The 12,592-nt window shown below is 44.1% G+C and overlaps 1 protein-coding gene across 1 annotated transcript in view; it reads right to left on the reverse strand.

Moving 5' to 3' along the window:
* The window catches only part of erfl3 (Ets2 repressor factor like 3), a 59,248-nt gene extending 46,799 nt beyond the window's left edge, over positions 1-12,449 (reverse strand). Inside the window, exon 1 of the mRNA XM_074683641.1 lies at positions 11,795-12,449. Coding sequence (XP_074539742.1) covers positions 11,795-11,816 — 22 coding nt within the window. The 5' untranslated portion in view covers positions 11,817-12,449. The remainder of the gene's footprint in view (positions 1-11,794) is intronic.
* Between the last annotated feature and the right edge of the window lie 143 nt (positions 12,450-12,592).

A 12,592-nucleotide genomic window follows, 5' to 3' on the forward strand; every position in this document is an offset into this window, starting at 1 on the left:
CCTCAATGTCATGAACTATGAGATGCAGATGTTGTGTTATTTTCTGTAAAGGACTGGAAGTCTTATTATTTGATCACAGATAACCATCAGAAGCAAAGGCTGTAAATTTTACAAAGAAATGTCTGTGATCTCTTCATCTCCTCTGATTTAAGGCTAGTTAGTTTTTTGTCATGTGAAAATAAAGTGCAGGGATTAAAGGCTAATATTGACCAATCAAACGTCAGCTCTGAACGTTGAGAATGTCAGAATGAATGTTAAGCTGATGTTTGATTTAAGGATGTCCTGATCCTGATCTCAGGTACAAGATCTGGGCTGATTTGAGCATTTTCTCACTGATCAGTAGCCATGTTTACATGGACCCAAATATTCCGCTTGCATTCGGTTTATTTGCTCACACGGAAAGAATTTAACCTTTGTATACACCTCATTCTGAAAGAAAAGTGCCAATCCGAATGGACATTTAATCAGTTTCACAGGGGTGGAATATTCCTCTCCCCAAACCGATTGAGGCGTAATGTATCCCCTCAAATGGAAAGTTGTCAGGGTGCGTTCTTGCAGCGCATGCTCAGATATGACGTAAGACGCAAATAGAGACGTTCCTCAACTTTAAAAATGGCGGCGAGCCGTCATGATAATATAATAACATAGTTTCAAGACTGCACTGACGACAAACTCGCAATACAGAGTATTGCAACACCGTGATAAACAAACTGCCGTCCTCCAGCTTGATAAATCTCGTGATGTTTACGTTTTTCTGCGCATGCCCCATTGACTTTTCTGTTTCATTACAGCGGCACACGTAGACCAGAGATTGGAATATTCCTTTCCATGTTCACTATTGTTTTTGGAAAAGTCATTCGGAAAGATTCCATTGGGAAAGACAAAAACTCCTCATGTAACCATGGCTAGTGACTCACGTTAGCTGTCATTGAGTACAAACTGCAGCCAAACACTAACATGTAAGTATAATTGAGGGTTCCAAGTTCATTCAACTTCGTAAAGTTGATGAAAAAATGATTTTAAAAAAGTACGATATTAGCTTCATTACAGAACAAGTGCACAACCAGACACATTTACTGCTATAACATCTGCTTTACTGCACCTTACAGTGACCCTTCAGGGACATATGATTTAAAAAGGTTAAAACGAACATAGGATAGTCTGTTGCCTTGGTATTACTCCATGGCTTTAATGTCAGATGTGAAAACAATCTAAAAGCTACACATGAATACATTTGTGCTCAAAAATCTTTTCAGGAGGCAATCAGCTCCATCAAAAGATCTGAAAAAACAACATGCAATGTAGTTCACCAACAGAAGAAAGGCTGCCATCTCTATACAGTATGTCACTGGATTGATTCCTTTACCGTCCAGTTTCAGATGATTCAGGTCAGCAGGCATTAATAAATAACCACCCATCACTGTATTTGTGAACTTTCTACAGAGAAATGGGAGGAACCCAACCATCATTGACACAAATGCTATGTGTTTAGGTTGTATAGATTACATTTCCAGAGCATATGTTTCCATAATACCAGCATTTTGCGGCTCTGCTTTAGTGAAACGTAAAATAATCTAGACATGGGCAATAGATTTAGGAAAATGTGAGTGGTCAGAGGGGGGTATGGGTGCAAAAAAAAGTAGAACAATTTACCAAAAATTGTTGGAAAAGCAACCCACTGTTTTATTGAAGCATGGAAGACTGCTGCTTACCCAGAATCCTCTGTTTGTAGACCAAGTGCAACGAACAGCAAATAAGCTACAAAACAACTCTTTAAATATGTAAAACCTACTTTAAAACTGATCCCACTTATGACTGGTTGGAGTCAAAACAACCGATGTACAGGTCCATGACCGGGATGTTGTTGTGAATAAATAAATCAAACTGGATATGGGGATATGTTTGGGTCAGGGCACTTAAAGAGGCGAGAGTGGTCGGGCACATAGGACTAGTGTGCACTCTCACATATGGACTAACTCCCGAAGAAAGATGTAATGACACAAACGTGTTTCCAGAAGTGTGTGTGTGTGTGTGTGTGTGGGTGAATGAGGGAGAATATGCTATATGATGTTCGGCGCTGATGGCCAGCTTTGTCATTAAAGTTTAATCGCTCTGCTTTCCTATAAATACCTTTTCAATGATCCAATGCATTATTCAGTTTCTCTCAGGCTGAACCACACACACTCACATACACATACACAAACACACACATACCTGGGGGGCCAAAAGAAAGCCCGTGCCTGGAGGAAGGAAGTCTTAAGAACATTTACGAGGACGATGGCCAGTGGGCAAAAATAGAGGGAGATGTTTGTCCAATCCTCTGCACTTTTCCTGAGGGGAGCTGGGCTGCACATCTTTGGAAGGAGCCTTTGGCTGAGTGTGTGCATGTTTGTGTGTGTAAGGGACTAGACATGAGTTTAAACCTCTTCATGCACCAAAGCCAACTTGCACTTGAAAGCAGCTAATGATCTAGTCTGACTGATGGCTCATATCTGGAGGTTCCAGGTCAGAAAACAAGCTAACTGTTGATACTTCCAGACAAAGACTGAAGACAAACATGCTGGATGCGCTCATCCTGGGTAAATCAGGGTGTCCAGAGGAAGTAAGAAAGACAGTGTAGGGTGACATGAAGCAGGAGGGAAAGGTGGAGAGAGGAGGAAAGATGAGGAGGAGGAGGAGGAGGCTAATGGAAGAGGAGCTGCCACTGGGGTATTAGCACATGGATTGGTGACACAGAAATTATAGTGAGAGGGAGGAGAGGACAGTGGGATGGGAGGGTCAATCAATGCTTAAAAAGGTTTCACTCCCCTGCAGGGACATGTGCCTGTGTGAGTGTGTGCCCAAACACACAACAGTGAGCTCAAAACGAAAACACAAGCTCTCTCTCCCTCCCACAGGCACACATTTACACGCACACACTTTTCAGAGTGGCCGAAAAGTCAGAGGTCTTGCTAAAGAGCGGTATTCGGAAACTGGCCTGTGATTCTGGCAAGAGAAGCAAAAACTTTGACTAATTTTGGAGGAGACAGTGAGTTCATTGTTTCTAAATCGCAGATATAAAAGACACTGCTTTCTTCTTCTTCTGTGTTGAAAAACTAGAGATGCAAAAACAGCAGATAAAAGGCAAGAGGCGCTCACTTTCCATTTATTGTTTTCCTTATTTTACACACACAGATTGTTGCTGGCGTTTATCAACACCTGAAACTAATCCAGCTGTTCTTCTGCACCGTATGTCTGTGATGAGAGGTATATGTTATTTACGCCTGAAGGTACATAAAACCAACCTTCTGGTAAACAACCGCCGGTCTTTCCAAAGCACATAATTCTCACTCTCTTACATCAGGCTGTAATGAGTTGGCTCAAAGTTCAAAACTGAGCACTGACGTACAAAAGGGAGAACAGGTCTGAACACGGAGGGACAGACAGAGGGAGGGAGGGAAACAAGATAAAGAGCGACAGACAGAGACAGCCAGAGGAAAGGAAGAGGAAAGACTGGTTGAAAAGAGAACTCAGAAACATGATTGTGCATTCCTTACATGGGGTGCAGGGAAGGAGCAAGAGAGAGTGAGAAAGAAGGGGAGGGAGGAGGGTGACAAGCGAGAAAGTTTAACTTGGCGCCAGACAGCCTTTCAATACCCAGCACAGACACTTGCACAAAATATCGACACTATGCAAGTGGCACAGAAGTCCTTTTGGTGACTTCCCATCGTCCAAAATTAGATTAGTTATTTGCCCTCCACCCCCGCTCCCTGGGTCCAGCACAGAGGCAGATTCCCAGATAAAAATAGCCAGAGGAACTATTCAAACACTGCTGCCTTTCTGCAGGGAGTGTCTGCTGACTGCACTGGACTTAAGGGGTTAGAGAGGGGTTAGGATCTCCTCTCAGCACCTCCTGGTATCACACAGCCTGAGCTGGAACACACTCACAGGCACAGAACGGTATTAATGCAACGCAAATAAGTGTGTGTAAGGTACAATTTGGATTGATAGCGTGAAAAAAGAATGAAAACATTAAACCATACATAAGACTTAAAGGATAAGTTCGGTTAATACAGCTTTTACATTGTTTATAGAATTAAGTAGAACAAAATACTCACCCAGAAGGTTTTCCTGATCCAAGCAGTGCTTCGGGAGATATTTAGATCCAAAATCGTGCAGCGGACGTCCGTATAATGGGATCAATCGGGGCATAGACAGCGCCGCTCCTAAAACTGCATTAATCTTCCAAAAACTCGTGTTTTTCATTAATATTCCATCATGGTCCGCTCCGGGTTAGTCTTCTGCTGCAGTCTGTGTCACTTCAGACAGTGCTGTGTGGCTGTACTGACCTCTGAACTGACGAAGACTTTGTTTACGATTGCCCCTCTGTGCATGCGCAGCGCGGCTCATTGTTTCAGGGGAAGATGGCAGGCTACATGACGACGCGAGGAGGGGCAATCGTAAACAAAGTCTTCGTCAGTTCAGAGATCATAACAGCTACACAGCGCTGTCTGGAGTGACACAGACTGCAGCAGAGGACTAACCCAGAGCGGACCATGATAGAATATTGGTGAAAAACATGAGTGTTTGGACGATTAATGCAGTTTTAGGAGCGGCGCTGTCTATGCCCCGATGGATCCCATTATACGGACGTCCGCTGCACAATTCTGGATCTAAATATCTCCCGAAGCACTGCTTGGATCAGGAAAACCTTCTGGGTGATAATTTTTTCTACTTCATTCTATAAACAATGTAAAAGCTGTATGAACTGAACTTATCCTTTAAATTTGCACATTGGACATCTAAAGTTGGAGCAATTGTCGGTTAATTTGAGTTTCCACTACAAAGAAGATCCAGTTTTGCTCTGATCCCGCCTGGAATGTATATTAGCAGCCACACTGTGCACTGATCCCTCCTATAAAGATGCCCTCAGCATGACCAGTATTATTGGGGTTAATCTAAGAAGATTAAGAGTATACATTACAACACCGCTTGGACAGAGCCCTGGCTACCATTGAGAAACACAGCCACAGCTGGGTGCAGAGCCACCGGCGGAGGATTACTATTCTGCCTGCGTCTATTGGTGTGTGCTTTTTGCAACAGGCCAGGATTGGGTCGAAGAACTTTATGACTGACTGAATGACTGACTGCCTAAGTGCTGACATGGTCCGGACAGCTTACACCTTGCTTGTACTCCAAGCAGCAGCGAGGTGACACTCCAGGCTCTCACCTGAAGGACAGGTCATTGTGTGAGGATCCAAAATAAAACCTCTCATCTGGAAGGATCAGGGGAATAGAGTTACTTGATCTTTGTGCCCGTGTGTTTGTGGGCGTGCGTGTCAACAGACTCAGATCAGTTTCAGTGGCGCCGGCGTCACCGAAAGCTGTTACACACACCCGCAAGTTCACAAGTAATACCTTTCACACAGCTGCCCACCCAGAATCCCCATTCTCCTTCATACACACACTCACACACTTGATGTTCTTTAACAATAGCATGCCTTTCTGCACCTCCACTCTGAGTCACCTCCACAAAAATGCAGCTCTGTAAATTCCCCATATTACATTACAATGCACATGCATGCGCAAACACAAACAGCTGCTGAACAGCGCGGCTCGATCCATGCACACCAACACACCCTTCTGCATTCTCGACATGAAGTTTGATACCTATGTGTAAAGAGACCCTCAGTGCCTCTGTGTGTGTGTGTGAGAGAGAGGTTGATGGTTTTAATTACAAATGCTGCTGCATACTTCTGATATAAAAGGCATTATTCTAATCTGTGTATTATTCATACTGTCTTATACAATTATCAGAAGTATGTCTGTGTATAAATGGATGCATGCCTTAGCAATTCACTGAGTGAGTGTGTGCAGAAAAGGCTCACACAGATAGTAACTGTTGTGTTTTCCCCTCATGTGTAATGCAACACAGCCGGCAACTATTAACCTTCTAAGCAGGAATGTGGGAGGTCCAAGAATTCCAATAAAAAGCAGCAGTGTGTCTAAGTGTGCATGTGTGTGTGTATGTGTTTGTACTCACACATTTGTTTTCAAAGTGTTACAGTTATCTGTCAACAGTCCATCCCGTCCAGACTCATTACCATCCCTGACCAATAACGAAAACGGTCGATGTGGGGTCACGCTGTCAGGCTGCAGCCAATGGTGTCACAGCAAAAGTAGGCTCAACTCACATCACAGACGTACACACACAGCCCCAGGACGCATTTAGTCGTGCTGTTTTGTTATCAGCGTAAAAAGCGCATTTTAAATGGAGCCCTTTAGGCTGGAGCCTCACAATCACACTGCTGATCAAACAGGTCGGAGAGGCTGATGATCTATAGGAGTCGATGGATGGATCTGAAGTTAAAGTGGGGGGGTGCAGGGCCGGGGGAGCAGTCAAAGGCACCAGGGCCAGCAAGAGTAGTGCTGCTCTCTGTGGTCTCCCCGGTCAAGGGCAACTCAGGACTAATGGTCGGGAGGTCCATTAGTGTCGACTGGCTGAGCACATTGTTCCCTTTGGTCACATTCCTGGATAAATACAGACATTTCCACAACCGAAGGCCTCCTCTTCCACAAGTCACTTGTCGACTTGGTGTCACAGGCGACCAGATCGAAATCTGTAGAAAAACTGTGGAGAGGGGACTTTGCCTTTTTTGCAGTCTGGAATAAAATGAGTGTTTTTAATAATGGGCTCAAATGTTTGTGTTACCACCTGTAAACAAACACGGTATGTAGTCCAGCGCTAAAACCTCAACACTTGTTCCAACCACGTCTTCCTGCAACTCACAGATTCAGCATGGGAGGAAATAAATTAAATGCACAAAAACACAAGCGTATAAATTTTAAAGGCTCTGTGTGGACTCTTCGGAAAAACTAGTGTTTTATCTGGGGGTAAAGACTACATTTCCCATGAGCATTTGCATCCACTGCCGTGAGGATGTGACTGACCAAGATGCAAGTTTGTTGAAAGTCAATGAAAGGAAAGCAAATCTTTTTACTTTTTACAACTTTTCTTTGTTTGAGACAACTTTTTACCATATTTAAAGCGGTGAAGTAATTTATTTATTAATATTTATCCAGCGCTTGTTTGAAATGTGACAATATGCTCAGATTGCACTGCAATTTGTAGTCCATAACTTGTAGGTTATGTCCTACCAGTGTTCATCTATCAACTTTCACTTCACCAAGCAGAGTTAACGTAACCTCACTCTTCATTTTATTGACAGACTCTCAAGTTTGAACAGACCACTGCTGTTTAAGTGCTGAATGTGGGTTAGCATTACTATTATCACAAACAGCTTAGCTCGTGATTTAGCTCTTAGCCCGTGCTCTATCACTCTCCCGTTTAGCTCTTTTTCTGCTCTTCTGTCCTTTTTTAATTTTGCCAGTCCCACCGCAGGGTCCACCATTACTCTGCTCCTCACTGCTAATCTTTTTAAGCCAGCATTGTGTTGTTATGAGGATTTCTACGTGCTGTAAATCAATCTGGCCTGGATGACCTTGTCAGGGAGCTGAGAAATAGCATTTAGAAATAACCTATTTTGGCACTGACAATCTCATTTCAACTCATGGATTATGATCAGAGGCATATGAAGCGAGCCGTTGTCAAGATCACTCAGAAAGTCTTCACAGGGACTCTGAGGGACTGAAAAAATACAAAATTGCCATACAGCAGTAAAAGTTAATATCCTCTGAGGAAAATCTTTGAGAAATTGGGGAGGTTAAGTTAACAATTCAGGAAACCAGTTAAAACATTTATCCAACAGACTCGGTGCATGTAAAACCCAATCAGACCTCAGGCCTTAACCCCTGGCTGCATGTCGTCCCCACTTCCAACATTTTCTCTCTATTGTTTCGTCCTTAAGAAACAAGGGTGAAGATGCCAGAAAACATGACTCTGAACACAAATTGATTTCTTTAAAAGTGTGACAATATCACACTTCTGCATTTAATATCTATACTCCTGATAGCTAATGGAATTACAAACTAAAAGCCCTCAACAGACTTTGCACTCAAAAGGCGAGTGTTACAGAACAGCATCTACTCAAAGCAAGTAGCTTGAGCCTGATCCCAGCAGGGTACTGTCCCACAGAGTGGGCTGTAAAACTGAATTGGTGGTTTTGCTGTGGTCAGCAATGTGAGGGGGTTTTCACAGATAAGACTAATCACAGTGCTTATCATCACAGAGGTTGAGCGCTGAGATTGAAAAGCATATGCATGGAGAAGGCAGGCATAAACCCACGTAAGGTAAAGGGAGAATGTGTCCTCTTTGCTCAACAGCAAGTCTCTTGTCACAGAATAATGCAAGACTCAGTGTGTGTCTAGATTTAATGGTAAAGTGGCTCTGAAGCACGTCAATCACTCTTGGAAAGCGGCACGAAACAATCATCATTAAACTACGTAGTTGAATGACTGATGACAAATAGACTGGGAAGCCACATTTGCCTCATTCTTTTACCCTCCCTCACACGCTCACACACACACACACACACACATACACATACACACCCGCGTTTCACACGCTGGCAGAAGTACGGTCTCTTCACTTGTCAAAGGCACCACCAAACTATGAGCTACTCTGCACCATTATGAGCACAATGAGAGGTCCCTGGCCCCACAAGTCCACACACAATCAGCCCCTGGGCCTGCCCCACTCCCACCATTGTCCCACACTCCACACACACACATACATACAAAGGCCACTCCAAAGCCAGGGGTCCCACTATGCAATTCCACCACACAAAGACGCACACCAGTCCTCATCCCGTCAGAGAGAGAAAAGAGTGACAGGGGTGGCCGAAGAAAAATCGAGGAAGGATGAAGAAGACGGAGGAATCACAGAGTACAGAGTGTGTGTGGGATTGTAGAAAGACACAGCGGGCCAGTAATTATGGTGTGTGTACGTACTTATCACAAGAGCCTGATCGATCATTAGCGCAGCCTTCAAGGCAAACAAAAAGGTAGATATGTGACTGTGTGAGCGTAGACAAGAACTCCCTGTGTGCCGCTGACTGATGCAACCTGTAGAGCACAACGCCTGTTTCCCCAAACAAAGACGTGTTAAACACCACTGATAAGATATTCATGATTAAACTTAAACTCCACAAAGCAAACACTCATGTTCCAGCTACAGCAGACACAGGTATAGCCCGGCCGTTTCCTGCCTCATCACATCAATTCTCTGTCTCAGCAGAAATCCCATCATCTATCTGTTCAGGCTAATGAAGTGACAGAAGAAAACAGGAGCGCAAGAGGGAAGCGTCCGCTGACTGAGCGAGAGAAGGTAAGCTCCACAGAGGCAGCAGCTTACCGTATGGGACATAATCCTACATCAGCAAACATCCTGGGAAGGGATGATTGCATTTTTTTATCCTACACTTATCCTGTCACTGTTATATCCTCCTCGTTGAAGAAATGTGTTTGCTCTAAATGATGGGAAACCCACAGGTTAAGGGTTAAAACTCAAGTCCTGATTGCGAGTGCAGCAACAGCAGGAGATCGAGAGATCAGGACCGCGGTGAGGATTAACCAGTTTAATAATTCAACTATTTAAAAAGTGCTGTTATGAGATCAGATGTTATGTTAGATAATGCCTCTGAGACAGAGTTACTATGTTTACCAAATACAGCTGAGAGGATTAATCAATTAGTTGATCAACTGAGTGGTGATCAAATTTTCAAATGACATGCTACTTGATGATTCACGGCTTTACGTAATCACAAGGCAGTTAGCTTTCAGCATTTGAAATAATTAGAGCTGAAATGATGAGAAAATGATAGCTGGAATTACCAGAGGCTTATGATACTACAGCAATATTTAGCACAACTTATAAAGCAATCCTTTGACTCAAAATTTTTTTTAAAAAGTGAACGTAAACACAGTCGGATAAAACAACAAAAACAACAGCGCCTTTGTTCCTAAAAATATCAAACTCCTGCTTACCAAAACCATGAAAAAATTATCACAATCTATTGAACGAAATAGCTTTTAATTTATCAGATAAGTGAAAAAAAACTTGCTTTTGTAACAAGAGTGTTATTATCTATGAATTAAAATATTATTTTAGGGGGTCCATGAATAAGTAAATTATGGGCATTCAAAAAAAACAGGTGATTGTTTGCCAGCACTTGCCGTTGATCATAATAAAAGCAGTCAGATTATTTTAACTTTTAGCAATCATCAAATCTTAATTTTTGTGTTCGATATGCGTGCAGGACCTATGCGACAGAAGCTGGCGTTGACTTCTTGTGCCAAAAAAGTTGCAGGTTTTTAATCCCTTGCATGACAGTGCACTGGATGTTTTAGTGGTCTCTAACTTTTCCCCTTCTTTAACGGAAACCAGCTGAGATCAAGCTGCAATGACCTGACTTTGAGCGCAACTTTTTAAAGACTTAATCATGATTCAAAAATTCAGGATTGAAATAATAGTAAGAAGCCACTCCAGTCCCACAGGAACGGCAGCACACGACTTCACACGTACCACACAATGTTCTTTGCCTTGAAGAACACAGTCAGCCTAAACACACACTCACACACACACTTACTGCATACACCGATCCAATAACCTGAGTACGATCAATTTTTAGTACCTTCCCAGAAGGACTTAAGCTATCTGCTGCCACACAAACACTGAGTTCCTTGTAATAAAAGGGCTATTTGTGGTGGGATGTGGTGTGATGTCATGGTAGCCTCCTCAGGGCTGCTGCAGGGAGAGGGGGTGTGTGTGCAGGAATGTGGAGGGCTGAGGGGCTGAGGCTGGGTGCAGCAGGAGTCAGGAGGGGACAGGCTGGGGGAGGGGAGGGGAATGTCCCATGTGGAAAAGGATCTTGCAAAGTTTGTCAGTTACACACACATTCACAGCCGTGTGCCAAATGCTTACCGGTAACTACTTAGGAAGTCATCACAATGTTCCCGCAGGTAAAACAACTTATTAAATATGTATACTTTGTTTCGCACAAAAGGAAATAGGCAGCAAATGAGTGTTGCATTCTGTCAGATGTTATCTCCTGGCTGCTCGAGTTCTGCTTGATTATTTCATCAGATTACACTAAACTGATCTTGTTCTGTCACTTAAAAGCAAGGCATATCATTGCCCACAAATAAAGTGAGTAGCTAGCACTTATGACCACACTTCCACTTCCTCCTTTGAAGAAAAAAAATTGGCTTCCAGTGAAGGGAGCAAGAACAAACTTATGCAAGCATTTTAGGAATTAGACAAAATGACACACGCAGAGACCTCAGCTGACTACTGGAAATCCCCCTCACCCCTCCACCTCTGCTCTCACTTCATTATGCTGACAAGCCAAGTACCTGACAATTGTATGCTCAGTTACTGGGTTAATATCAGCGTGCCCTGTGTACGTGTAGCCAGATCCAATCACCACAACACCAGCAGAAGAAAGGAGAGAGTCCTGAGGCAACTTATCAACACGTCTACATCTCTTTCTCACACTCTTCCTAGTGTTTGCAGGACTTTTAGTGATACCTTTCAAAGGTGCGGGGTGGTGAAATTAGGTTGTCAGGGTGACAAAAAGGATGTCGCTGTAACAACCGTACAGTAGTTAAACCACTTCCTCTTGAACCGGAGTACAGTACTAATCCTGCACCAGATTTCGAGAGGACTTTCTAGCGACAATACAATGAATCATGCACTAACCCTGATGTGAGTAAATCAACAGGTTTTCTGGTGGGGCGCAGACTGGTAGCTATATGGCCGGTTCATCACTCAGAAGTGCACTCACAAAGTAAGCTACAGACAACGGAAAGTAAACAAATAGAATGAAAAATCAGAGCAGGCGCCAGGCAAACTTACCAGAATCTCCAGGTGTTTTCATTGTTTCTGCTTCGGCTACCGGGCTAGCAGCTGAAGTTCACTGAGCAGGACGAATCCCACAAAGTTGCTTCTGGAAAAGGAAAGTCGGTCTCTCGGCCCCTTCTTCCCCTAAACTGGAAAACTAGGTGAGGATACACGGCAAACTTTTCAAGCAGCAACTTCAGCGGCTCTTCACTCGCGCCGCTGCCGCCGCCGCGCTCCGCTTCCCCGGCTCTCTGCCAACCGAGCAACCGACCGAATGGTCCACTTCCCAGCGAAGTGAGCAGCCAAGACTTCTTGTCGGTTCTCGCGTTCGTCCCCGTGGTAAGCAGCGTTAAAATTAGTTAAAAGTTGCAGCGGAAAACGGTCAAGCCTCCCGTCTCGAGACAGCCCAACAGCCTTTCTTTCTCTTTTAACAACTTCTTTCGCTATCTGTTCAGTGGCTGTTTACTCCATCTCAACCGCATCTTCGTCGCTGTTAGACATCTCTCCACCGCAAAGCTTTGTTACTTCTTGGACAGAAATAAACGTTAGAGAGGAAGCTCTCTTTCTTTCCAGACTTTTTCAAGTCTTCCACTCACTCTCACACCATTCAGTGCGAGTCTCTCCTCCCCCCGTGCCTCTCTTCGTCCTCGGGGTGTCGTGTTTCGCTCGCTCTCTTCTGAGCGGGGCCCGCCCACACTGACGGAGGAGAAGGGGGGGCTAACGTGGCGAGTCACGCCCACTCACCACGAGCCAGCGACTGGGCTGGCGTCACTGCAGCACGCGGCGTTGCCGTGGAGACCGTCAAAGCGCGCT

The sequence above is a fragment of the Halichoeres trimaculatus genome, unplaced genomic scaffold (assembly GCF_033239565.1).
Source record: "Halichoeres trimaculatus isolate MK-OKI-2021-1 unplaced genomic scaffold, fHalTri1.1 fHalTri1_scaffold_12, whole genome shotgun sequence".
Taxonomy (NCBI): Eukaryota; Metazoa; Chordata; class Actinopteri; order Labriformes; family Labridae; genus Halichoeres; species Halichoeres trimaculatus.